Raw genomic sequence first — 26,111 nt, 5'->3', positions numbered from 1 at the left:
CTGGGGGAAGGAGGCCACGCAGCACTGTGGGGCTACCTAGAAAAGTGCTTTATTTGAGTAAGGAGAACAGTTGCGCTGTGCGTCCACCCAAGCACCAGGCCTTGCCCCTCTGCCTGGCCCCTTCCAGTCTCTCTGAAGCGCTCAGTCTCTCCCCCCGATCAGCACACAGATGCTGCTTACAGTCCTGCGCCCTGGGTTCGCGGCCAGCCCCGCCAGCCGGCACCCGCAGCGCCCTGCGTTACGGCTCCGCTACTCCGTGACCTCAGGGACGACACTCACCAGCAGAGTGTCATAGCCTCGCCGCACCAGTAAGGCCAGGTTCTGCTGTGTCCGTACTGCTTCGTACACGTCCTCCGCGCGGCGCGAAGCTTGTCCGTTGATCTCCAGCACAACATCACCTGCCTTCAGCCCTGCCCTGTGGGGAAGACGAAGACGAGTGCACTGTGCAGGAAGCAGACACTCACAGCTTTATCTTCCAAGGAAGGCGAGCCAGGCACTACAGTAAGCTTGGGCTGTTATCCCAGGGATTCCTCCAGCAGCACAGGCATCTTAGCCAAAGGGACCCCAAGCCTGGGCAAGAGTCTCCAATCTGCTGCTTCTGCAGACTAGGCTCCAGGGCCCAACCCCTGCTCCTCTGGAGCAAAACGCTCAGAGCGGGTGCTAAATACATCCTGCATACTTGCTCCCTCATGCCACTCCACCAGGTACAGGGCAGCACTTACTGATGGGCCGGGGAGCCAATGATCACCTTGTGGATCAGCACTCCGTAGGAGACATCGGGGAAGCTGGGGTCACGCAGCTTCAGCTCAGCCAGGATGCTGCAGAGTGAAAACCGGCATCACAGTAAGGAGACGGGAGGCAGAGCAGGGCTCCCAACCCAACCATGACTGCACACAGTTGGAGAACATGGTGCAGAACCCCTCCTCCTGCACTCCCCCAGGCTGCTAAGCACAAGAGACAGACAGCAAACCCTGAGGGCATTCAAACGCCACCATCTTCCTGTCAAAAACCAGCAGACAAAGGTCCTGGCTGCACCAGGGAGGGCTGGAAACTACCACGGCAGCTGCCAGCTGGATCACAGCTGCTGCTGATGCACTTCCTCTGTCTGAGCAGACCCATGTCAGAGAGCTTTTCCTGGTATCAGTCTACATCTCCCCTGCTGTAGTTTCATTTCTCCGTGACTGCTGTAGGTAGGACACAGAACAAAAATTATTCCCTCCTCTTTTTTTCCAGATGTGTCAAGCAGAGGTATACCTACATCTCTCCACTGGAGTCTAGACTAAACAATCCCAGTCCCTCCAATCTTCCCTCAAATTACGTTTTCTAAACCTCTGATTATTCTCACTGCTCCTCTGGATTCTCTCCAATTGTTCCTCGCCCTACTTGAAAGAGTCCAGAACTGGATGCAGCACTCCAGCTGGATCCTACCAGAGTGGAGGGATTGTGCATCTTTGCACACAGACTCTGCACTTAAACACTATACACCAGCTCTGATCCACTGTAATCCCAGAAATTCCTACAGCAACTCTGCCCAGCTCCTTGCTCCCCATCCTGTACCCGTTCAGTCAATTATGACCCCCCACTTTGCACCTGTCCTTACTGGACTGCACTGTACTTTTCCACAGACCTTTGCAAGCTGCCATCCCTTCTTGGTTTGAGGTGGCTTGCGCATTTCCTAAGCCAAGTTTACGCCTTCACCTCAGTTACTAACACTGAGCAATACATGCCGTAAGCAGGTCTCTGTACAAACATAATAAATGCATGCTTTTGTGACCGAGGGCTACAAAGTCTCTAAGAATGGCTGTACCAGGTCAGTCAGACCAAGTGTCCATCTACGCCAACATCCTATCTCCTACAACACCAGCTGTGGATATTATAGTTCCCCAGATATGTACAGCCTCCAGCTGCCTGGCTCAAAAAGCATCTGAGCTGTAATTCTATATCTTTGTATTTGATAGCCACTAACAGATTTTTCTTCTGTAAGTTTTTCTAGTCACTCTTTTCAACTCTCAGGACCAGCAAGTTCTATCACACATTGCATGAAGAACCAACCTCATTTCTGTTCTGAATGCATCTCTAGTAACATCCCCCCTCCTGACCAGCTATGCACCCCCATCATCAATTCCATGTAGACCCTGTTCCCAACAATCAGTATCACTTTCCTTTGTTGCTTTACAAGTCCTTTACTCGGTCCCCAAAGCTCTATGCTGTAAGATGGGATAGTGGGAGCTCAGGCCCTCCCCAGCTCTAGATCAATCATTATTTGAGCAGACATTTCCCCAGCCCTCTTGATTTTCTCTCCTCTTTAAAGAACCATCCGAATCTTAACAATGTCTTCTCATGGAAGGTGGGGTGTCCATGCTGGTTCTGCTGCTGTTTCTGGTTCAGGCTGCCAGAAGCACCCACTTTCACCCAGATGCCTTTCAGAGCTCCTGGCATTACGATGTACCTGAGAGCAGCGCTGAGGAGGTCAGACTGCTGGAACGAGGCACCAGTAGGGTGCAAGTGCACCTCTGCCCCTGAGCCTTCACCTGCAGGCTCCAGAGAAATTATCCCCAAACTGACAGAAACCTGCAGTCTAGTTAGACTGGATGGTCAGCAGGGACAGGAGCCAGCTTCATGCCAGCCTCAATGACTGCAGAGCGCTGTGCTAGCCAGGGTCCTGTCTTTTCTCATGGCTGAGTTGAGCCCAAAGCCACAGAAACACCTTCACTCCCTCTGGGCAGCAGAGCTTTCTACACGAGGCAAAGCTTGGTGTCTTGGGAAGCTCCTGCCTGCCAGACACAATCCGTGCAGCAGGACCAGCACTCTGAGAAACTCAGACCCACTACAGATCTCCCTCTCCCTCCTGTGCTGGGACACATTTCTGGCCTCTCACAAGAGTATGCTGAGACAGTGTAATTGTCCAGCTCCAAGGCAAGCAATCTCTCTCAGACCATCTTCCCAGGGACTGGGCACAAAACCCCCCCAGTGATCAGATATTGGTTACAAACTGAGGACAAGGCTCCTTATCTGTTGGTTATCAGCTCTTCAGTATCTTATCGATGCATTCTTCCTAAGACCAGCTGTCAGACTGCTTGCTGGCTGTGCTGAGGCTGAATTCACTTTCCAGGAGCCATGTCCCAAGCATTTCACGCTCTTTCCCTGACAGACTTCTTCCTGGGCCTTTGTCCAGGAAAGGCAGGAGGAGGTTGGGCTCTTACACCCCACAGGACCCATCAGGTTTTGCTGAGTACCAGCACCATCTACTGGGCATAGCAGCGATGCTGACAGTGTCTGTCCACCCTCCACCCCTGCCTGTAATTCAGGAGGAACAGAGCATCTCCTGCTCCTTTTGTGTCCCAGGCAGGGTCCCCAGAGGCTGCATGTGGGGTCCAGGGTTGCAGGCAGTCTGTAAACTAACCAAACACACAAGAGCCAGCAGAGCTTTAGCAAGGGCAGAGCGCAGCCCTAAAAGCTGTTTCTGCCAAGCAAGCTGCTACCACCAACCCCACTATCCTGCTGAGACCCAAGCGTCAGTTAAAGATCTCTTCAAAGTGTTCAGGTGTGGCTCCTGCAGCAGTTCCCTCCCATGGCTTACAGCACCAAGAAGAGCTCTGTGCAAGCACGACAAGGGCTGTCCAGCCCTCCACACAGCACAGCTTCCACTGCTTGCAGGGCATCTGCTCAGGATGAGGCTGCCAAGGCCACAGGCATGTCTTGGGGACCAGCTGGACCAAGGGCTGCAGGCAACACTTGTAGTAGACCCAAGCAGGTTCTCTGTCTGCAGTCCTCTTTGCTGACTAGAACGTCTCCTGAGATGCAGAGGAACACGACACCCTTCCCAAGTCACAGCCACGAGGATGAACAGTCTCAGATTCACGAGGCTTCTTCCCACCTGCCAGTGAACTACTGGACAGCACCAAGAAGATTTCCCTCCAGCCTTCCTCCTGATACCCAAGAGCCTCACCTTACGCTTTGGGTGGCAGCCACGCTGTGTGTGCCAACATAACATGCTCTCCCACCTGCTCACCTTCTCCCTCAAGAAGTCAACTCTACTGCAGGCAAACTTACGCTTTCATATTCTGCAAGTCCTATATCTGAGAACAGTTTCTGCACCACGGCAATTTACCTGGGGGATCCTTCCTCCCAGACAGTACAACTTGCCCAACTTTTTCATCGCAACTTTCATTTGGCACATAGCAAATGCATTATTCATACAACGTTTTTGGTGATTCTGCATTCAGGCTATGTTTCAAGAGTTCTGTTGAACTCCTCCCAACAAAATGATATATTGATGTGGCATTTTGGGTGGTGGATTTAGGGACTTTTCATCAGTTCACAGATTCTGCCAGAGTGTAGAAATTCGCAAGCTTCTAATTTACCCCTGACACAGCCTATAGTCTAAACACAAAATGAGTACAAAAAGATTGGAGAATGTGCATGTTTAAGCTGTGAAGACAATCCTTGCCTAAACAGATACAATCATTAGTTTAGAAGATCCCATCACACAGCCACCATGCCGCAAAGAGACCAGCCCGCTGGCCCCAGGTCTCAGAACACATACCTTGGCGTAAGAGTTAACATCATCACCCCTATGTAGCGGCGCTTTGTCTCTGCATTGCCAAACCAAGAGCCTGTTGAAGGAAAGCACATCAAATGACAAGGCTGAAAAGATGGTTCTGCACCCCAGAACTATCTCCACACCACTGGGCCAAGCCAGCAGAGTCACAAAGCCCTCCCACCTCAAAGGATATGCGCAGAGAGAGAGATTCTCCGATAGACACACTGTATTCACTGAATTCCCTACCAACAGCTTATTTAAGTTCCATTTATCAGTTAGAGCTTTATCAGTACTGTATAATGCTGGGTTATTTTGCTTTCTTGGTTTGTGTTGTCATTTTTTCAACTCAAAATATCACTCCATACTGTCAATAGGAGAAATAAAGATAGCAAGAATCCACATTAAATAAATGTACTACATACCCTCTGGGTACTTAAGCACAAGTTACTTGGGACTACAATTTGGAAGCCTTTATCTGCAGCAGATGCAGACCAGCATCCTCCTAGCAGGTGGTTAGGCTTCTGTGGGCATGGAAGCAACAGCACAACTTTCGTTGGCAGAGAGGTGCTCACTGTTTCATGCTAGAGAGGAGAAACTTCTGACCCCCCTCCCCCAACTCCTTCTCCTGTTATGCTTGTCTTTCTCTCAAAAAAAGGGCCAAGAGCCCAGACGTTTCCCTCTTTCAGCCTCCTTCTGGCCTCCTTCCCCCAACACCCGAGCAGGAAGGCACCCAACTCACTTTTGCGCTGTTCCTCCTTTTGCAGGAACTTCCGCAGTCGGTCTGAGGGGATGGCAAAAGAGATGCCCGATGTCACCTTCATAGTGTTCACCCCAATCACCTCACCATCCTGCAGGGAAAGGGCACTGAACCAACCAGCCTGCGCCTTTGTGGAGAGGAGGGTAACTAATCCTGCAAACCTGGTGTCCTGACTGTGCACCCATCCCTTCCCAGCCTACTGCTTCCTCAGCCTGCCCTACTCTGCCACAGCCGGGCCGGGCTGGTCCCACAGGCTGCAGCCCATGCAGCCCTTCCCCGTGCCTCGCAAGCCGCAGTGACGCCAGCCACACCGAGGTGGGGCTCGGCTCTGCTACGCCAGTCCCGTCAGCTACGGCTGCGCAAAGCAGATGCTGAACAGGGCCAAGCTGAGGCCGAGCGACAGACCCAGCGTTCCCGCACCGGGCTGAGTGCCTGCTCACTTCCCCCAGGGAGCTTGGAGCGTGCACAGTGCCTCCCTCCCGAGAGCTGCAAACACCCTGCACAGCGCTCCCATGGAGGGACGCCAACCACCAGCAGGCACACGCCCAGAGGGCATGCAGTGCCTCTCTGCCATGGCCAGCAAGGATACAAGCAGGAGAACTCACCAAGTTGACAAGGGGGCCCCCGGAGTTCCCAAACTGAAGAAGAGAGAGCAGTAAACAGGCTGTGAGAGTGACATTCCCAAACGGCAGAACCCGAGCAAGGAGATAAGAGTCCAGAAGACATGGGTACAAGGTGAGAAGCATAGCCGGTGCCCTGGTGACTAACCAGAATCCCTTCCTCCTCCCGACCTCTGTGTAAAGCCCCCTCTGACCTCCTGGAACCCAGGGTCCTTCCCCAGCTACCCCCTCCCCAAACAGCTCTCGCTGAGACAGAGATGAGGTGCCAACCCGCCGTGCACTACACTCTCCTTACATCAATAGCAGCGTCGGTCTGGATGTACTCCATGTCAGAGGTGGTCAGGCCCAGCTCCCGGCTGCCCCGCTGGGCAGAGCTGACGATGCCAGAGGTGATGGTGTTCTGCAGGGCAAACGGGCTGCCCATGGCCACGACAAACTCCCCTTGCCGCACCTCGGAGGAGCGCCCGAGGGGCAGGGTGGGCAGCGGGTGCTGGAAGAGAAGAGGAGAGTAAGCAGATGGCAGGGGACGAAGGGAGCATCCCCACAGCAGCAATAGGCACCTTAGGCTTGATCTTGATGGTAGCGATGTCCGCAACCTGGTCCACGTCCTGCACCACAGCATCATACTGTTCTCCGCTGGCCAGCTTCACCCGCACACGCCGCCGGTTTGCCACCACGTGTGCATTAGTCACAATGAGCCCATCCGGTGACACCAGGAAGCCTGAACCGTTAGAAATGGGCACGTCGCGGCCCGAAAAGGGGTGCCTGCAAGATGGGCATGGGTCACAAGGGGCTGGTGGGGACCCTGGAGGGGCAGGGGCAGCAGGCTGGGGCCACGCAGACCCGGTGGCACAGGCTGGTGGGACTGAAGAGAAGGCAGGGGGCAGCGAGTAAGTGTCTGAGCAACAGCCTGATGGGGGAAACTCCTTCTCTTCCCCAGTGAAAGGCGCCCATCTCAAGCATCTGCACAAACGCACAGGCGTAAGGGGGAACAAACAGGCAACAGGGGAACAAACAGGAGGAATCAGAAGTCCATGCAAAGCTCCAGAGGTATGATCTCACTGGCATTACAGACACGCAGTGGCACAGGACTGGAGAGTTGCAATGGATGGTGCAGGCTCTTTAGGAAGGGCAGGCAGGGAAGGCAAGGAGGAGGGATTAACGAACCAGTTGGGAGCTAACAGGTAAGCCTACTTTAGAAAGGTGGAGGAAAGCTCATGACTGCATACCCTGGCACTCCTGGGCGATTTCAATCACACTGACACATGCTGGAAGGGCAAGAGGAAAACGTGGCCTTCTGCCGAGTGGGGCAAGGAACTAGTGACGCAAGACACAGAAAGGGCTGAGGTACTCAGCGTGTCTTTGCCTAGTTCCTCAGGCTTCCCAGGTTCCTGTGCCCAGGAGCAGAGTCTGTGGGAACAAAGCATTACCCACGATAGAGGAAGATCAAGTGAGGGACCACTGAAGCCAACCGATCATGCACAAGTCCATGGGACCAGACAGGATGCATCCAAGGGTGCTGAGGGGGATGGTCAATGGCATTGTGAGGCTATTCTCGATGCCCTTTAAAAGGTCATGGTGACTAGGAGAGGCTCCTGATGACTGAGAAAAGGCAAACATCACACCAGTCTGCAAGAAGGGCAGGAAAGAGGGTCTAGAAAACTACAGGGTAGTCATTCTCATTCCAGTCCCTGGGAAGCTTATGGAGCACATCCTCCTGGAAACTACTTCCAGGCGCCCAATAGGCAAGAAGGTGACTGGGAGAAATCCAGCACAGATTTACCAAGGGCAAATTGCACCTGACCAGTCTGATTGACTTCTGTGATGAGATGAGTGGCTGTGCAGATACAGGCAGGGCAGTAGATATTGTTTATCTTAACTTTAAGAAGGCTTTCAGCATGGTCTCCTGTGGTGTCCTAGCCACACAGGCGACATATAGGATGGATAAGTTGAACAGAAAGCTGGCTGAACCACCAAGGTCAGTGGCGCAGAGTCCATTTGTTGGTCAGTAACTAGTGTCGTGCCTCACAAACTGATAAAGGGGCCGATACTGTTTAACATCTTTATTAATGAACCGCACAACAGGACAGACTGTGCTATCAGCAAGTTCACAGATGACACCAAACCAAGGGGAGCAGTCAATGCGCTGGAGGGCAGGGTTGCTATTCAGAGGGACCTCGACAGGGTGGTGACGCCTGCTAGCAGGAGCCTTACGGAGGTCAGCAAAGGTAAATGCAAAGTTCTGCAGGTGGGACAGGGTAACCCAGGGCTGTGAAATGGCCTAGGGCTGCTGGCTGAGAAGCAGCTTTGCAGAAACGGTCCTGGTGACAAGGAGGTGACAGCGCAGCAGCAGTATGTCTCCGCGGTGAAGGCCAGCTGCGTGCTGCCTGCGTTAGCAGGAGGGCAGGCGGCGGGATGAGGGGAGGGATCCCACCTGGCAGATGCGTCTGGCACATCGGGGCACCCGGCGCGAGAAGCCCCGGGAGCGGGACCGCCGGGCCGTCAGGCCATGCCCGGGCAGTGTGGAGGGGCTGGGGGAGCCAGGCTGCACCCCGGGGGGACACGCAGGGCCGGGGGCCTCGCTGCCACCCGCAGGCACCTGGGGGGCGCCGGGAGGACGGAGCCGCGCTCCCCCCGGAGGGCCGCCGGGAGGGGGACGAGGTGCGGCGGGGAGCTTCCCCGAGGCAAAGAGAGAAGCTGCCCCCCGAGGGGGCGCAGGCCCGGGCGGGGCCGCCCCCGCGGGCGCGGGGCGCTGCCGGTGCCGGTACCTGCCCACGATCTCCACGTAGACGAGCGCGGGCGCCGTCTTCTCCACCACGTCGGCGATGAAGTTGAAGGCGGCGCGGGGCGAGGCGGGCGGCGGCGGCGCGGGCACGGCGGCGCGCAGCGCGGGCAGCGCGGGCCGCCGGGCCTCGCCCTCGCGGGCCCACAGCAGCACCAGCGCCGCCGCCCCGGCGCCCAGCGCCGCCGCCAGTGCCCGGCCCCCGGCGGGGGGGGGAGGCGGCGGCGGCGGCTCGGCGGTCCCGCACAGCGCCCGGCACCAACGCGCCGCGCCCGGCCGCAGCGCCGCCAGCGTCAGCGGGGCCCGCGCCCACCGCGCCAGCGCCGCCATGCTCCGGCGGGCTCCGGAACCGGAACCGGAACCGCGGGGCCCCCTGGGAGCGGCGGCGCCGCGCGAGAGCCTAACGGGCTACGTGTCCCGCCGCGGGGCATGCTGGGAGTCGTAGTCCCACCGAGGGGCATGCTGGGAGTCGTAGCCCACCGCGGGGCATGCTGGGAGCCGTAGTTCTACCGCGGGTTGGGGCAGGCCGCCGCTGCTGGCGGACCCCCACTGCCAGCTCCGCGCCGCGGGGCATGCTGGGAGACGTAGTTCTACCGCGGGGCGCGCTGGGAGCTGTAGTCCCGCCGCAGGCGTGCTGGGAGCTGCGGTCCCGCCGCGGTCGCGCTGCTCGCCGCGGGCAGCCCCGCGGGGGGAGCCGGGTCCGTGCCCAGAGCAGCCCCCGCGCTGCCGGCCCCCGCGCTTTCCTCCGGTCGGGCGGGGCCGGGCTGCGGCCGCGGTGCACGCTGGGAGGCCGCCGCCGCCTCCCAGGCTGCCCCGCGCAGGCGGGCGGGCGGCCGAGGGGAAGATGGCGGCGGGTGGCGGACGCCGCTGAGGCGCCGAGTCCGGGCGGGGATGGAGCCTCCTCCGGCCCCGGGCCCCGAGCGGCTCTTCGACTCGCACCGGTGAGAGCCGGTGCCCATGAGGGATCCCGGGCGGGCTGCGGTGCCCCGGGAAAGGCCCGGGGGTCTCGGGGAGGGGGCGAGGTGTCCCCCGGGCGGGCGGCGGGGGAAGCCGGGGCGGCTCGGGGGGGCCGGGGTTCTCCGCCGGGAGCGGTGTCCCGTGGGGCAGGTCGGGTGTCCCGCGCGGGGCCCCGCGGGGGCAGGGTGTTTCCCGGGAGGCCCGCGGTGGAGGCGTGGGATGGGCCGGGGTGGCTGGGGGAGGCGCGGGAGGCCTCGTGCGGGCCCTGCGGGGCCCGGGGCGTCCGCCGGGGTCCGGGGGGACCGACTGTCCCGTGCGTGTCCCCACTGTGTGCTCCAGCTGTGCGTGTTGCTCTTCGGCCCTGCAGGTTTCCGACCGATGGGTTCCTGCTTCTGGCCCTGCTGCTCTACGCGCCCGTGGGGCTCTGCCTGCTCATCCTGCGCCTCTTCATTGGCGTCCACGTCTTCCTGGTCAGCTGCGCCCTGCCTGACAGCGTGCTGCGACGGTGCGTGGGCCTGGCTCTCCCCGGGGTGCGGAGCTCCTGCTGCAGCCCGGGGTGGGGATGTGGTGTGCAGACGCTCCTGTAGAGCTGCCCGGGGCTGGACGGCTGCCCTAGCCATCCTGGGGTTGGGAGCTGTAGAGGCTTGGTTCATGCAGGGGTTCACAGGGAACTGCTCTTTAGGGCCTCTTTGTCCCCAGGGCTCATGAAGGTGCCTTCTCTGCTAAAACTAAAACTGGCAGTTTCTTCCTGAGTGCTCAAGGACTGCTAAACCTTGGATCAGCTGGATATCCTGCTGAGAGATTCTCTGTAGGGGTTGCTGCCCTGTATTTCATGCTGCTGCTACAATTCTGCAGGTATCCTTCAACCCCCCAGCTGCAGCCCCCTAGCAGTTCCTGCCCCAGACATCTGTGAACTCATTCTTGCTTTGTAGGACCACGTCCTTCTTCAATTCACCTGAATTCCTAGGTCTTTTTTTGTTTGTTGAATATCTAATCCTGCTGTGGCTCAGACTGCAGTACCTGAGGAGACCCCCTTTTTTCCTCTCCAGATTTATTGTGCGTGTAATGTGCTCAGTGCTGGGCTTATTTGTGCGGCAAAGTGATCCCCGGCTTCGTGATGTCAATGTGAGGGTGTATATTGCCAACCATGTGACACACTTTGATCACAATGTCATCAACCTTCTGACCTCATGTAATACGGTGAGTTAATCTTAGAGCTGGGACATGGTGGGGCTGGAAGTATCTTTTTCACAGAGAGGTGCACAGAGGCCTCTTTCAGAACTTAGTTCTTGCCCTGAGCCTCTTCAGTTCATTGCGCAAGCCTTGAACTTTTTTTTGTAGTTCAGCGTCATGCTCTTAGGTTCTCTGTGAGAAACTGAAACGGTGGGGAGGAACAGAAAAAGGTAAGGGTTCCGGTGGGGATTGAATTTATTAAAACAGGCAAATTCTAGCCAAATTTCTGGCCTTTCAAGTAGATCATATCGGAAACAGGGTTGGTTGTGGGGTTTTCTGACAGTGCTGGGTGCTGCTTTTGTGTGTGTGAGCAGCTGGCTGCACCTGCACAGGAAGCAGCGAGTGAAGCTGCGTGGCAGGGTAGTAGCGCTGGGGTTGTTGTGCTATGTTGGTGGATGTGTAACTTTCCCTGTAGCTTTTAAAAAATTCCTTATGTATGGAATTCTTCAGTCAACTGACTCCAAATATTTCTGGGTGTTACTTGATACTGTATCCTGAAGGGTAGTAGACTTGGTCCTTATCTAGAGAAAAACAAATTTTGGAACTAATGTATCCCTTACCAAGCACGTCAGGAACTATTAGAGAGGACTTGGGGAATATCGTTGTAACCCAAGGCAGGGAGGAAATCTGTTTCTCAGACAGACAAGGTACCATCTGAACTGAAGATCAGGAATCAAATTCCAAGGGAATCGGGACCCGAGCAGTTACTGAAGCCTGACAGTAACAAGTTCTCTGCTACTAGAATTTTTAGCATTTAGGTTGCTTCCTGAGCCCCTAGAGGAGTTCTTGCTGATAAGCAGGCACTTTTTCTTCTGCTGTCACCGGGAAAGTAAGCCTTGAAGGAAGAATGAGAAGGCATCTCTGCTTGCTCTTGTTTTTCCTTGCAGCCTGCGTTGAATGGTGCCCCTGGCTTCATCTGCTGGTCACGGGGGTTCATGGAGCTGGGAGTAACAGGAAGCCGAGCAGAGCTGGTGGATTCCCTGAAGGCATATTCGTCTCACAGAGGAAACCCACCACTGCTGCTGTTCCCGGAGGAGGCTGCCACTAATGGCCGAGCTGGCTTGCTCCGTTTCAGGTACTGGAAATGGGTATTCCTAAGGTGGGGCTGTCTTTTTAGCTTTGGGAGTCATTCACTGCTGAATTCCTCCTTTTCAGCTCTTGGCCATTCTCGATCATGGATATGGTACAGCCAGTTGCCCTGCAAGTTCAGAGACCTTTGATCACTGTGGTGAGTCTGCGGGCTTAGAGCAAAGAGAAATTCTGGAAGTGTGCACTATGTAAGGGTCTTGGTACCAGGAGTAATTTTGCTTCTGCTTTGAAGCCTATAGCTATTGCAGGCTGATCTTTTTTCCTTTCATCACAAGGTCTAACTTCCCAGTGTTAACACTTTTCTTTTTTCGAGTGCATTTCCTAGGAAACTCCATCTGACTAAATCAATATTCTTTCAGTTACACTGGCAATTTTGATAAACTTTCTAGTGGCCAGGCTGTCTAATGTTATACCATCTGGCTTTCATGACCATAGTATTGCTGTTTCTCATCTCCTCTTCTTTTAAAGGGTTTTGAAAGAGTAATTCCAGTTGCCTTGGAGATTGGATGATGTGCCAAAAGTTATGTAAGACTTTCTAGGTTAGATACTTGAACTCATGTCCCCCAAGTGCAGATAGGTAATGTGATGCAACAGCAGATTCAGAAAAGTAGCAAAGTTCATTATGATAATATGCACACTGTTAAATAGGTTGCAATAACATTGTTTTCAGCTCATTTACAGAATATGTTTTTATTGAGTTTCTTTTTTTCCTTGGTTTGATGTATGGATCTGGCTGATTAAAAAAAACCTTGCATTTTATATTTGTCAGGCATTTTAGCTGATTTTCTGTGGTGCAACTTTTTAAGGTGGTAGGACACGTTTGATAGGTTTAAGGCTGCTTACCAGCAGGTCACAAAACATCATGGTCCACACCAAAACTTCAGCAAGCAGGTGTTTTAAAAGTGAGATTATGTTAGGAATTAGTTCTTTGCCCAGCACTATTTAGTACTTTCATCAGTGCTGTAGATCACAATATTAAGATCCTTGCTGGTAAAGTTTGGTTTAATGAATAATGAATGAGCTGGATTACTGATAGTGATCTGAATTGCCTGGTCAAATGGTCTCAATCCAAAAGAACGCATATTAGTACACCCAACTGTGAGGCTATTCAAGAACCAAGGCTGCAAGCTGATGCAGAGAGTATGGAGGAAGGAAACAGACTGACTGATGGAGAAACTGGTAACAGCCTCAGGATGAATTGCCAGTGAGTTACTGTTACTTACAAGTCTAGGATCGTCAGTGGGTGCATAACAAGAGCAATGTCTGCTACAGTGAGGGACATGGTGTTAACTGTGTGCATTGTGATGGTGAAAACTACTGCGAAAATATGGGAAGTTCTGGTGTCCCCACTGTCAAGAAAAGTGTGGCAATGTTAGAGAGAGCTCAGGAAGCCATAGACATGATGCAGAATCTAGAGAATAAGACTTGAAGATACTCAGCTTAAGCAGCTTATCAGAGATAAGGGGGAGAGATTGTTGTGGATAGCTGCTTGCATGTTGGAGAAGAGGCTTAAGAGTGAAGAATTCATATTTTTTTCTGACAAAGCACATAACAGTCTTTGCAAGTGCTGAGACTAGATGTTGATACTATGCAAGTTCAATTTTGAATTAAGGTGCAGTTTCCTAATAGTGAGGGTGTTTTCAATTTTTAAATGACCCCTCCAGAGAAGTGGGAGACCTGTCGCGTTCTGGACTATTTATAATGAATATGTATTCTTTATATGTTTTTGGCTCCTCTGCGAAGTCCAGTGTGATGTGACAAGTTGTAGGGAAATCTTTACATTTGTCTGTGCAGCCTTTCCTTCATGAGTGATGGAGAGAACAGAATACACTTAAGTGCAGACCTTTTTGGTTATAATCACTTCTTGGCCCAGACTTTCACCTTCAAAAGTCTAGCAGGATTTTTTGGCCTTCGTGCACAATTGGCTAAATAAATTCTGGTTGGATTTCTTAGGTTATTCAGAAACTTCCCAGGACTGGAGATTGGATCCTGTGAATGGTCAATCAGTGCTTCACAGACGGTTTTCTTAGATATGAGTATGATATATAGCAGACACTGTGCTGAACAAACCACCAAATTTGGGTTTTGTAAGGAATTTTCTCCAACTCCAGTTGACTGGAACCTTGAAAGGGGGCAGCAGGCTCGCCGACCTGTACTGTATATTGAACATTGCTTTCTGGAATCCTTGGGGCATAGCTCGACAGTTCAGCTTCCAGGGACAGGCAGACTTGGCATTGGGGTAGCTCTTGATGCAACTTCATGAAGCTCATGAAGTTCAGCAAAAGCAATGCAAAGTCTTGGATATATGTGGACTGGATTAACCCTGTGGAACAGGACAGGCTGGGCACTGACAGGCTAGAAAGCAGAGTTTTGCAGAAAGGGTCCTGGAGACAGGTGTCCTGATGAACAAGGTGAGCAGGAGCCAGCGGTGTGCCCTTGGGGCGATGAAGGTCAACCACCTACTGGGCTATATTAGCTAGACTGCAGCCAGCAGGCCAAGGGAAGTGTTTCTTCCCCTCTGTCTGGTGCTTGTGAGACAACAGCTGAAGTGCTGTGTCTGATTTGGGGCTCCCCAGTGCAAGCAAGATGTCAGCAAACTGGAGGGAGTCCAGTGGATGTTACTGAGGTGGTCAAGGGGCTGGAGTGCATGATATATGAGGAGAGGCTGAAGAAACTCCGTTTATTTTATCTGGAGAAGAGAAAGTGAAGGCAGATCTTAATGCTCTTTTCAACCACCTAATGAGAGGTTGCAGAGAAGATAGAGCCAGACTCTTCTTGGAGGTGTGCAGTGAAATGATGGGGTGCAATGGTCGCAAACTGCAGCACAAGAAATCCTGGTTTTGAATAAGAAAAAACAAACAAAACAGTGGACAAACAGTGGGACAGGGACGCAGGAAAGTTGTGGGAATTCCCTCCTCAGAGACAGTCATATGTCAACTAGACGCAGCCTCACATGACCTAATCTAACTAGGACTGCTTTCTCCAGAAGTTGTTTCTAACCTAAAATTTTCGGTGATTCTGTAGACTCTTGTTCATTCTGTGGCATGTGTCAGTGTAACTTTAAGGACCGGCTGTTGGAATCACTATAAGGCATTTGGCATTAGATCTCTTAGGCTTCTCATCTGTTTCAGATCCAGCAGATGAGGCTTCTTTATGTTACCTTTGGTATCTCTGGTTTCCAGGCTTTTCTCATTTATATTGCCTTTTTCTAAGCCTTTGAATAAATCACGTGTGAGCCCTGTCTTGGAGCCATGCACCTTTGGTCCAGGATGAAGTCACTTCTAAAGCAAGTTGAGGCAGATGCATTGCTAGCTAGATCTTGAGATGTTGTTCTCACCAGCTTATGGAAAGTTTGGTCACATGCAGAATAAAAGTAAGCAATTAGAAAAATCCTAGAAAGAGCCATCCATTCAGTGACCATCCAATAGAAGAATCATTAGAATCATTGAAAAAGTAGGTTGGAAGGAATCTCTGGAGGTCTCTAGTTCAGCTTTTTGCTCAGAGTCAGGCTAACTTTTGAGTTTGGTCAGGCTGCTCAGGGTCATGTTCAATTAAGAAGGATGGAGAGTCCCTAAGTTGTGAGCCCACGTTCCATGCTTAGCTGCTGTCTTCTGGCCAGGCATCATAATATTTCTCAGAGAAAAGGCTATTTACTAGTCTTTAGAAATAGAAAGAAAATAATAAACCATGGCTCACTTTTAATGTTTTATCTTCAAAGAGAAGAGTTATTTAAAACTTTGCAGTGCAACCTATTAGGAAATGAAGAAATAAAGCTTATGGGAGTTGAGACATTACATAGGCTTTTCCCATCAGGACAGCCATTCTGTTGAGGCTAGGTGTGATCTGAATCATCTGTAGTAAGAGTTTCTTGTTCCCACAACAACAGCAAGCAAGATTTCATGAGTCCATGGAACCTCATTAGTGTGGGAGGTCCGGGGAATAAGGACTGTTCATGATGCTAAGGAAGTGTAGTAGGCTCTAGGGCCGATTTTCGGTTCTTTCTAGAGGCGGATTCTAATAGCGAATGTGGGGGGTTGTGAAGGAAAATTTTGCTCTCTCAGTGGGAGGAAAAGGCAACTTAAAGCAGTGAAAACTTTGACTCTCTTGCCCTGCCTGGTGAGGAACTAATGAAGATGAATCTGCCCTGAGGCTTGCCTTTGCTGTACTTTGGATTTGTCATTCCCTCTTGCCTGATCCCCACATCTCTGTCTGTGCATCTGTTATCGCTATGGCCTAGCTGTGTTCTGCCTGCCCGTTTCCCTGATGGAGGCCTGACTGGCTGTCGCTATGTGGGCCGTAGTCTTATTGTCCTTTCTTCCCTAGAGTGTGGCTGACTCCTCCTGGATTACAGAGCTTCTCTGGACCTTCTTTGTTCCCTTCACAGTTTATCAAGTAAGGTACTATCTCCCTCTCTCTCTCTCTCTCTCATTTGGGGTAGGGATTAGGGTGGGCAGAGGGCCTGACGTTTTTGCCCCTTTCCATTGTAATATGAGTTTTTTTGGTATGCACTGACGTGCACCCGCATTGTGGTATCGTAGTGTGGCTTTGTTCAGCATTATTTGATCCAAGCCAGGTGCTTTCAACCAGCTTCTAAAGTGGAGAGGGCTCATAGTTCCTGCTTTCAGCTGGTGAAGAAGAGTCTCAGGGGACTTTTGTCTCAAGTTTGTCTGGTGTATTTTTGATGCTAGTTCCTCTGGCTGCCGTAATTCACCCTAGGGTTGCTCAGATCCCATGGGTGGTTCCCTGCAGGCAGCTCAGTCCTCTAGCATCTGTCTCTTCTCTGCAATCCCTTGTGAATTGCAGAGGAAGTTCAGACACCTTCCTAGGGCCCTGGCAAGCCCAGACTGGCTGAGCTGCTTTGGTGTAATAAGGGTCTGCAGGTAATGGAAGGGTCTTGGACACAAATTCTTTCCACTGTGGATATAGGGGTTGGGCTATTTCAGCAAGGAAAAGTTTTGTGCTGTAGTTTTACCCTGGCCATATCTGGCTTGACTCTTGCTGATCTGTTTTCTACTGTCATGTGGATGGCAACGTCCCCTCATTTGGGGCCTCTCTGGGAACTTCATTAGGAGATATTTTGCATATTATCCTTGAGTGCTTTTAAAGATCAGATGAGCCAGTTTTGTCTTCTGAGCTATGCCTTGCCCCTAGTTTTGCAAGCTAGCAGTGGGGTTTGACTCTTGTCTTGTAGGAAGAGATTTGGGGTGAGCAGGGAGAGCTGAGGTGGGGATAGTGCCACTTCACTGTTGATCCCAGATGGGGCTGGCTCCTCCAGCAGCCCTCGAAGCAGTCAGCCCAGTGCTGTTGTCCCCATTCAGGTGGATGCCGTCTGTCCCCAGACGAGCTGAAGAACTGAGTGAAGATTTTGCGCTCCGAGTTCAGGAGGTAGGAGGATGGTGTGGGAGAGGGATGTGTAGGGCTACTGCAATTTGGGATGGTCACAGAGGAGAGTGGGGGCGTAAGCAGAGTTGCAAAGGGCATTTCTAGATGGGTGTATTTGTATGATGGGAGCTCTGGCCCATATTTATTGTCCCTTAATACTGTTCAGTTCTTCCATGGCCTGTTTGCGACTCCCCATTTATCCTTTCTGACAGTTTCGAGGCTCTCCCCATCTAGTTCAAACCTTTTGCAATAAGAACCCACCTTTCATAACACTACAAATGAAACAGTGATTCTTTCTCTACCTTTCCCTTGTGTGCTGGGTATCTCATAGCTCCTGTGCCAAAGATCTTGCATCTCCCTGTCAGCCTGTTGTGACAGGATGATATTGCGTATTCCTGGTCCTTTCTGTGCTCCATGCAACACTGAAACGCGCCACTGAGGCTCTGGAGAAATCAGTTCCTAGCCCTTTTCCCCTCGCTGTGGCTCCAAGCAGGCCTGTACATCTGATATACTCCCCTACGAGATGGGAATGCCTGGGTCATGCATGTGTTGTGTGTCATGTACATGTGACTCTCTTGTCTGCGTTTCCGTAGCTCTTAGCCATGGAGCTGGGTGTGGTATCCACACGGCTCACTGCAGCAGATAAAACTGAACACATGAAGAGACTGAGACACACGTCACTTCTCCCCTTTGCCCCAGGTATGTGGCCTAGGTAGTTTCCTGACTTTGGAGCAACCACCTATACTTTGCCTTTGGGGAGGTTGCAGTCTGCTCTTGGTCACTCAGGCGTGGAAGGAGAGGAGAAGACATGTCGCCCTGTCCCAGACATCTTCTTAGGGACTAGGGCTCTGGGCTATGTGCTCTAGGCTGTGGGGTGTAGCTAGCTGGAAGGGAGAGGACCACCATTCCCAAGCATGGACAGGATGGTGGTGTGCAGGAGATCCTGCTTTCTTATCGCATCAAATCAAACTAGAGAAAGTGAAGCTGTTACAACTTGAAGGCCATGCACTTTGAGGCGACCCTTATATGCCCTCTGTTTTTTCTCTTGCAGCCTCAACCCTGGCAGCCAGGCCCAGGATGCCTTCCGGCTTGACTGGTGCTGGGTCCTTCGCTCCTGAGGATATGCGGATCACAGCAATGGCTCAGCGGGTCAAGGAGGTGCTGCCTCATGTGCCTCTGGAGGTCATCAAGACAGATCTGGGTAAGCACATGCCTGAGGTATTAGCGACACAGGACCACCCTCCATGCTAATTGCTGTGATACCTGAAAGCAGAAGCCTGGTCTCTGCTGCTCTATGGAGCATGTCGGCAGCAAGGATGCGGGTGTCCTGACTGCAGCAGCTCCCTCTTTAACAGATCTTCTTGTGTCCTACAGCCCAGACCAATTGTGTGGATACCACCATTGCCAACTTGCTGGAGGGGAGAGTGCCCTTCTTCCCTGAAAGTAAGGAGGCTAATACTGACCTGCCTGCCCCATCTACCTCCCAGGCTTCAGCTGCTTCTGGCATCCAGGGCTCCATAGCTGTGCCTTCTTCCAAGGTACTTTGGTGGTTGTGGTGTCTCCCCTGCTCTGATGGCTTGTAGCCAGAGCTTGGCCTATGTTCAGGGCTAGCCATGATGTCAGGGGAACTGAAAATTTTAAACTGGAGACTGAATTGGCATGCTGGGTGCTTTCAGGGCCAATACAGAGGTCTCCTGGCTTTGTTTGACTGTCTTCTGATTTTTTTTTGTCCTTTCCCTTCCAGCCAGCTACAAAGCAATTTGCAAAGTCCCCTGTGGAGCGGCATCTGTCCTTGCAGGAGCGGAAGCGAGCACTCTACGACTATGCCAGGAGGTGAGAGTCCACCTGCACCTCATGCTCTCTGAGCCCCAAGACCCTGCCCCCAGCAGCATCAGGGTATGCCCCAAGCAAGGCTCGGCCCTCGCTTTGCCTAGTTTCCTCCCATCCTCCTCTTCTGGCCCAAGACAGTGGGACTGAGACAGTGAGTTGGGGTTGGAAGAAGAGGCAACAGATATGTGCCTCCTTTTCACTTTTCCCAAGCATGCAGCCCCTTGTCATTTCTGGGAAACGCTCTGTCTCCTGTTTTGTCAGTAAGCTTCTGCTTTTGGGGACTAGGTAGGATAGAAGCTATTTGTCAGAAACACAGCTTTTGGGCCATAGGGATTATCAGAAAACAAGATTTTTTTCTTTGGTGTTACAGATCTGACTGATATAGTCCCACAATGACTTTTAGATAGATTTCTTTTAAGTTAGTGTTGATGCTGTGGAACATTCCTTTTGAAAAAGAAGCTTGATGTTTGGCAACAGTGGTAGTGTAATTAATCTTCCTCTGTATAAGTGGAGAATGCTAACAAAGAGCAGGGAGTGAGTTGGACGTCTGTGTATGGCTTTGATGAGGCAAATGTTGGAAAGAGTGTCCAGTTCTGGCATCTGGGTTTTATTTGGAAAAGATTCTGAAAATTCAGAGTAAGTTTGGAGAGGAATCACAATATGAATCTGAGGGCAAGTGAAGTGTGTTAAACTTGCTGTAAATGAGATGGTTATCTTTATGGGTGAAGGAACCGGGTACAGAAAGGCTCTTTAATCTGTCAGAGAAAAGCAGAATAGTAACTAACAGTTGGAAATTGTAGGCAGACAGACTTTACACAGGGAGTAGGATAGGTGTTTCTGAAAAGGAAATTGATTAATCGGTGGAATAAGCTGCTAGCAGGAATGATGGTTTCTCAGTGCCTGAGCGTCTTTCAGGTGAGCCTGGCTGACTCCTTGGAAGATGTTTTAGAAGATGGTAGAGATAACACAGCCTTTGCTTCAGCCCAAGCTGACAAAAGGCCTGCTTGCTGCAGGACAGGGTATGCACTCTAGTCAGTAATTAACACATGAATACATTCGCTGGCAAGCTGTGTGCTGATCTTCTAGGGCCTGTACACAGGGGTGCGTGCATGGCATAGCTTTGCCAGCCTTCAGATTGCTCACGGCAGAGACGGATTGTGAGGAGTGATGCGCCCTTCGGCAAAAATCTGCTCGAATCTTCATAAACGCTTTGATCTCCATCTGGCTGCAGTGGGCAGGTTCAGCTTATCTGACTGAACTCGGCCAGTGCCCGCACTGTACTGTGTTCCTTTCCAAGGCAGATTTGTCACAGGCACTGGGAGAAGGCGAGGAATTCTGCCCTCCAGCAGTCTCTTTGGCCAGACCTGTGTGCCCAGAAGAACCACTACTTTTTGCACAGGGAGAACCCATCTGTTGCCAAGATCAGGTGTAGCACTGAGCTTTGTCCAGAACACTCCAGGAGTATCGAGAGAAGGTTGTGGGGACTCAGGGGTCTATTAAACCTTTGAAATTCTGTGGGTGTTTGGCATTCCATCAGTTTTTCTCTACTATCAAAAGTCTAGGAAATTTCCATGATTGGAAGTTGAAGTTAGGCACATTCTAAGTGCACATTCCTAAAGGGCTAGTCCTAGGTGATTGCAGGTGGCTTAGTCACCAAGAATTTAAACAAGTCTGTTCTTCTGAAAGATTATTTCAATTTAGAGGAATTATATCTCAGAGCAGTCCTATGGCATAGAGAAGGTTAGACTCTATCTTCAGAGTTGTCTCATGACACATGAGCACAGAGGTGGCTCAGGGCTTTTGCTGGGTGCAATCTGCTCGACAGCAAAGAGAAGGTGGTGGATATCCTCTCTTGTGGCTACCCCCTACTTTGTGTTGCTCCTCTGTACATTGATCTTTTGTGCCCCTTTTCTGAGGGCCTTCTGACTATTGCTAGAGAGTAGCGGTCTCTATACTTCTACAAGAAGGGACTCAACAGAACTCAACAGAATTTGGAAAAGGTTGTTTTATTCCTGATCTTCCTTCATTACAATGAAGGGACTTTCTTGCTGTCATAGACTTGGGAATGTGTGTGTGTCTGTCTTAAGTTCTGGGTTACCGGAGCAACCCCTGTCATTCTGTCACTTCAAGCTCAAATGAGGTTCACTGCTCAAGGCTTGCCTAATGTGTTTTTTCATACGGTCCTCTGCTCATGCTGCTAAAAGCACTGCAGGTTCACAGTGGGACTTGGCTGTTATCAGTGGAGAATTCTGCTTTTGGGGCACTATTCATTCCCCAACTACCTAATGTTCAATAGCAGTGCACATTTGAAATGACAGCCTCTGGACATGTTAGTTTAGGGTGGTGGTCACAGGAGTCTGACAGTCTTGCAGTGGGACCTCTCCCTGTTTTCCCACATGGAGTCTTTGGTCCTGACCTCCTCTTGCATGCCCCTGTGCTTTTCTGTCTCTGGGCCCTTGAGTGTTCTGCATGCATCTCTCATCTGAACTTAGGTGTAAGGCTTAGCTCTCATGGGTCCCACACTTAGGGACATTTCCAGCTTCTTAACAGCTGTCCATAGCACTTCCCACATGCATTCTGGCGTGTCCAGATAGAACATTTTGGAAGCAGGCAGATACTGTGCTTGGACTTCCTGAACAGTGGCCGGCTGGGGCTCTGCTGGCAGGGTGACTCAGGAGAGTGATAATGTCGGGAAACGTTGACCAGAAAATCTAATTCCTGAAACCCAGGCAATCACCTGTTCTGAACCCAAAGCTGCTGCTATCATTCTCCAGCTGGCTCTTGCAGCTTTGTTTGACACAGCCCACATTCTGCTCCTGTGACATGTTTTTAATGCTCTTTTGGGCTTTTCTGTAACAGTGATTTTATTTAGCCTTGTGGCTTTCTTGAGGACAATGTACTCTGCCTGCCAGGTTCACCTAAGTTTTCTTAAACTCTAGACAAGTTTGAAATGAAAATAGGGTCTGATTCTAGCAAATGTGTGGTCTGGGGAGTGTCCCAAGTCAGTTGCTGATGTGGAGCCTCCAGCTGCAACCCTGCAGCAGTCATAAGAGCAGCTGAGAAATTTATGATCATCTTATCTGTGCTGAACTGCCTGTGGCCAGCGTCCTGCCCTCCAGCCTCTGTTCACTGCAGCGCTGTTGCAGTCCACTTAACTGTGGTCCAGCCCTTTGCTGGGTTTTCTCTTTTCTGCTCAACCCTTTGGCTTTTAAGAGAAACTCACACGCTCTGTTTCCGCTTGGTGACCTCAGCTGAGAAATTTTCTCTTTGCCTTCTCTCTGTGACGACCCCAACCTCAGGGTGCCCTGTGTCGATCCCGCTCCTGCTGTGTGGGGCTGTGGTTTGCAGATAGCTGGGTATCAAGGCTACATCTGCACCTCCTTATTTTTTCAAGCTGTGTCTGCTGCTTCTCACTGCCTGCAGCAGCCAGGTAGAGCTTGTAGCAGTGTCCTCCTGGGTTGCGTCGTGTCCTGTGGTCAGTGTATCATGTAATCTCTGTCGTGGGCTCATCAGGCTTAGTCTCCAAAGTGTTTTTTGAGGGTATGGAAACAACCAAGTCTGGTTTCTCAGAGAAGTTGTCAGATGATCCCAACAGCTTCCCCCTTGCTGCAGAGTTCTGGACACTTAGGTTCTCCCCAGCCCGGTTCCCAGTCTCCGTTGTGTCACGTGGTAGTTACGGCTTTTGCCCTTGTACAGCACGTCTGGATTGGCAGGGAGCATTGGGAAGTGCCCTGTGGGCTGTGCAGCAGATGTTGTGAGGGCCGCACGGCACGGCACCGCTTGCGCTTGCAGGGGGCTGGAGTCGGTGTCTCCAGCGCTGGCCTGTTCTTGGCACGCCCAAGCATCGAGCTCCGTCCCTGTTCCCAAAAGACAGGACGGATGTCTGTGGAGTTGGGGCTGTACTCGCCCGTCTGCCCCATGTTTCTGCAGGGGTCACCGCGGTTTCCCTGCCGGGGGGGGCGGAGATGGGGCTGTGCTCGCCCGTCTGCCCCGTGTTTCTGCAGGGGTCACCGCGGTTTCCCGGCCTGGGGGCAGAGATGGGGCTGTGCTCGCCCGTCTGCCCCGTGTTTCCGTGGTTTCCCTGCCTCGGGGGTCTCCCACCGGGGTCGCTGCGGGGGGGGGCTGGCGCCCTGGCTGCCCCGGGGAAGGGGGGCGTCCAGCTGGCTCCCGGGGGCGCGCGGCCGGGGACCCCGGCGCCCGCCTGACCCCGCTTTGTTCCCGCAGGAGGTTCGCCGAGAAGCACGGCGCGGCGCGGGCCGGCGGCAGCCCCTGACCGGCCGCACCGGGACCGGCACTGGGACCGGAGCTGAGCGGTGGCGGCGGGGGGCGCGGGGCGGCGGGTGCTGCCCGGCCGGGGGCGCGGGCTGCGCTGTCGCGGCGGAAATAAACGGCAGTGCCTGGGCGCCGAGTCGGGTCTGCGGCACCGCGCACCGCGCACCGGGCACGGGCACCGGGCGGGGCGGGGCTGGGGGGCGGGGCCTCGCCGGGGCCCGCCCCCCGGGTCGCGCGGGGCCAGCCCGGCTGCGTGCCGCTCTGCACGCGCACGGCCGCCGCCCGCGCCTTTGCGGGCACGTAGGCGCTGCTTAAAGGGGCAACGCGGCCGGGCCCGCCGCCGCCTGGGACGCGCCAGCTGCCGGGCGGCGCCCGCGTCTGCTGAGCCGGCGGCGGCGGCCAGCCGCGCGGGGGTCCGCCCCGCGCCTCGCGGGTGCTCCCGGTGCGGGCGGCGCTCTGCGGGCCCCAGAAGGCGGGGCGTTGCCGTTTTAAGGGCCGGGGTGCCGGTGCCGGTGGTTTTATTTACACGGGGGCTCGCGGGCGTCACGTGACGGGCGGACGCGGTGGTGGGCGGGGGCCGGGCTGGGCGCGCGGCGACCCGCGGAGCCATGGCGTCCGCCGGCGACGACGGTGCGTGCGCGGCGGGCGGGGGCGCCGGGCCGGGCTGGGGGGCGCCGCGGCGGCGGGTCCCGGGGCGGGGGGTCCCGGGGAGGGGGCGGTGCACCGGGGAGGGCTCCTGGGCCGGTGTGGGGCGGGGGCGCGGCGGTCCCGGGGCGGGACGGGGGGGGGCGATCACCGGCCGAGCCGAACCGGGCCGGGCCGGGCCGGGCTGAACCGAACCGAGCCGACCCGGGCCGGGCTGACGGCCCCCCGACAGGCTCGTGGGTGGAGCTGCGCTGCGGCCCGGGGCGCCCCGACCCCGCGCCCTCGCGCTTCTCCTCTCGCCACGCCGACGTGGAGCGGATGCTGCTGGAGGCCCAGCTGGAGACGGAGAGCGGCGACAGGTGAGCCCGAACCCGAGCCGGGGCGGCGCGCTGGGGGCTGCCCGGGCCCGGCAGGTGTCGGGTGCCGGGCGGCGGAGGGGAGATGCAGGGCTGGTGTCTGACGGGGTTCGCGTTCGCAGCCCCCTGCTCGTGCTGAGCTCCCCAGCCTGGGACGACAACGGCGGCGCCGGCCAGGTCAGCGAACGACCTGGGGACGGCGAGCTGCTCCCTCCCGGCAGCCGGCCCCGGCCTGGCTGCACCCACCCCCTGCAGGTAAGGGAGCCGGGCTGCCCTGCGCCCTGCCCGGCCAGCGCCCCGCGGGGTCGGTGCCCCTGGCCTGACCTGCCTCACACCTGCTCTCGTTCTAGAGGGACGTGCCGGAGGAGGCTGAGCGGAGGGAGAGGCGCTTGCCAGCATCTCTTGCCTGGGCCTGTGCCCGCCGCCGTGAGAATCTATCTCCAAAGTAAGGATTGCGTCCCCTGTCAACAGCTCCTGCTGTCCCCCCGCGTTTGCTGTCTGCCTCGGTGCCCCCGTCCTGCTGTCTCCTTGTCTTCCTGCTTTTCTCTGCCCCTTTCCCTTGTGCTCCCTGTGACAGCGTGCCTTTCCTAGGGAATTTGCCTTTGTGTGCTCCCCCCAGCCGGCCCTGTGGAGCCTGCAGGGAGGTGCAGTGGGGAGGAAGAAGAGACTCTTCAGTTCAGAGGTGCTGCTGCTCTTCATCCCCTCGCTGCTGCTCAGCCATCTGCTGACCTTGGGACTGGGGTGAGTTTCCAATGGGTCTGATTTGTGCTGTCGAGTGGCCATGGCCAGAACTGACCCCTCGGGGTGCAGACAGGGCGCAGCCCGGCTCTGCTGGGTGTCCTTGCTCTCTGAGGTCGTACAGAAGCCTCTGGCTGTCCTGACCAGGGAAGCTGGGGTGTGGAGGAACTCTCCTGGAATTAGACTGCTCACCCTTTAGTCTTGTCCCGCTTCTCCCTGCAGCCACGTGTCTCCTTTGCGGCTGCTGCCCTCTACCTCTCACTGCTGGCTCGCTGAGCCCAAAGTAGCTGTCCTTCTCCCAGGCGCCTTACAGTCTCTCTCTCCAATCCAGAATCTACATTGGGAAGCGGCTGGCAGCCTCCTCGGCAAACCCACTGTGAAGAGCTGAGCACAACGAGACAGGTGGCTCCACTACCCTGCTCCTCTGCTCCGTGTGTGGAGGGAGACCAGGCACCAGCGCAGCCCATCTGGTCCCAGACTTCGTGTTTGTGGCGCAAGGCACCGTCTCCCCTTGTCCCTTCCCTAGCTCTGGCCTAGGGAGCAGATCCCTTCCCTCGCCTGTAGCCAGAAACCCTGACGGCAGCTCCCTGCTGCAGGCAGCCCCTGCCCTCTCCATCCCTTGGTTGCGGGTCCAGGGTCCTCCTGTTTAATACAGAAGACTGTAAATACAGCTCCTGAGCCTGCAACAGCGCGTGTAAATAAACAGCTCTGTGCCAGCTCTGAAGGCTGAGCAGTGTGCTGACAGTCACTGCGCGAGAGCCGTGGCGCTGACCGGCCTGGGGGAGAGCAGCTCCCCCGTGGTGCCGAGCTGCCCGCGGCTCTCCCTGCCGAGGGGGCTCTGAGAGCGAGGCCCTGCTCTTCGGAGCGCAGAACGGTGCTGCGCGGTGGCTGGCCTCGGAAAGGCCCC

The 26,111-nt window shown here is 54.2% G+C and overlaps 2 protein-coding genes across 4 annotated transcripts; one reads left to right on the top strand and one right to left on the bottom strand.

Annotated features, from left to right (window-relative positions):
• Nucleotides 1-33: 33 nt before the first annotated feature.
• On the bottom strand, nucleotides 34-9,047 carry HTRA2 (HtrA serine peptidase 2). Its single transcript, XM_067298469.1, has 8 exons — nucleotides 8,689-9,047; nucleotides 6,481-6,685; nucleotides 6,216-6,410; nucleotides 5,906-5,938; nucleotides 5,283-5,391; nucleotides 4,547-4,616; nucleotides 723-818; nucleotides 34-415 (listed from the first exon to the last, which is right to left on the bottom strand). The coding sequence occupies exons 1-8, from the start codon at nucleotides 9,030-9,032 to the stop codon at nucleotides 250-252; spliced, it is 1,218 nt and encodes a 405-aa protein (XP_067154570.1). The 5' UTR covers nucleotides 9,033-9,047; the 3' UTR covers nucleotides 34-249.
• Nucleotides 9,048-9,510: 463 nt separating this feature from the next.
• Nucleotides 9,511-25,920, top strand: AUP1 (AUP1 lipid droplet regulating VLDL assembly factor). Of its 3 annotated transcripts, XM_067298463.1 has the most exons (15): nucleotides 9,511-9,643; nucleotides 10,027-10,164; nucleotides 10,709-10,859; nucleotides 11,780-11,967; nucleotides 12,048-12,120; nucleotides 16,305-16,378; nucleotides 17,300-17,366; nucleotides 17,957-18,062; nucleotides 18,415-18,564; nucleotides 18,738-18,901; nucleotides 19,108-19,196; nucleotides 24,589-24,721; nucleotides 24,817-24,911; nucleotides 25,058-25,207; nucleotides 25,536-25,920. In XM_067298463.1, exons 1-15 carry the CDS (start codon nucleotides 9,594-9,596, stop codon nucleotides 25,582-25,584), a joined length of 1,677 nt encoding a protein of 558 aa, XP_067154564.1. In that variant the 5' UTR covers nucleotides 9,511-9,593; the 3' UTR covers nucleotides 25,585-25,920. The 3 variants fall into 3 exon arrangements, with proteins under 3 accessions (XP_067154564.1, XP_067154561.1, XP_067154563.1); XM_067298460.1 differs by lacking the exons at nucleotides 24,589-24,721; nucleotides 24,817-24,911; nucleotides 25,058-25,207; nucleotides 25,536-25,920 and adding an exon at nucleotides 23,418-23,595; XM_067298462.1 differs by lacking the exons at nucleotides 17,300-17,366; nucleotides 24,589-24,721; nucleotides 24,817-24,911; nucleotides 25,058-25,207; nucleotides 25,536-25,920 and adding an exon at nucleotides 23,418-23,595 and having other exon boundaries at nucleotides 16,305-16,373.
• Nucleotides 25,921-26,111: the final 191 nt, after the last annotated feature.

The sequence above is a fragment of the Apteryx mantelli genome, chromosome 5, assembly GCF_036417845.1.
Source record: "Apteryx mantelli isolate bAptMan1 chromosome 5, bAptMan1.hap1, whole genome shotgun sequence".
Classification (NCBI taxonomy): Eukaryota; Metazoa; Chordata; class Aves; order Apterygiformes; family Apterygidae; genus Apteryx; species Apteryx mantelli.
This window is presented reverse-complemented; position numbering and strand designations above follow the sequence as displayed.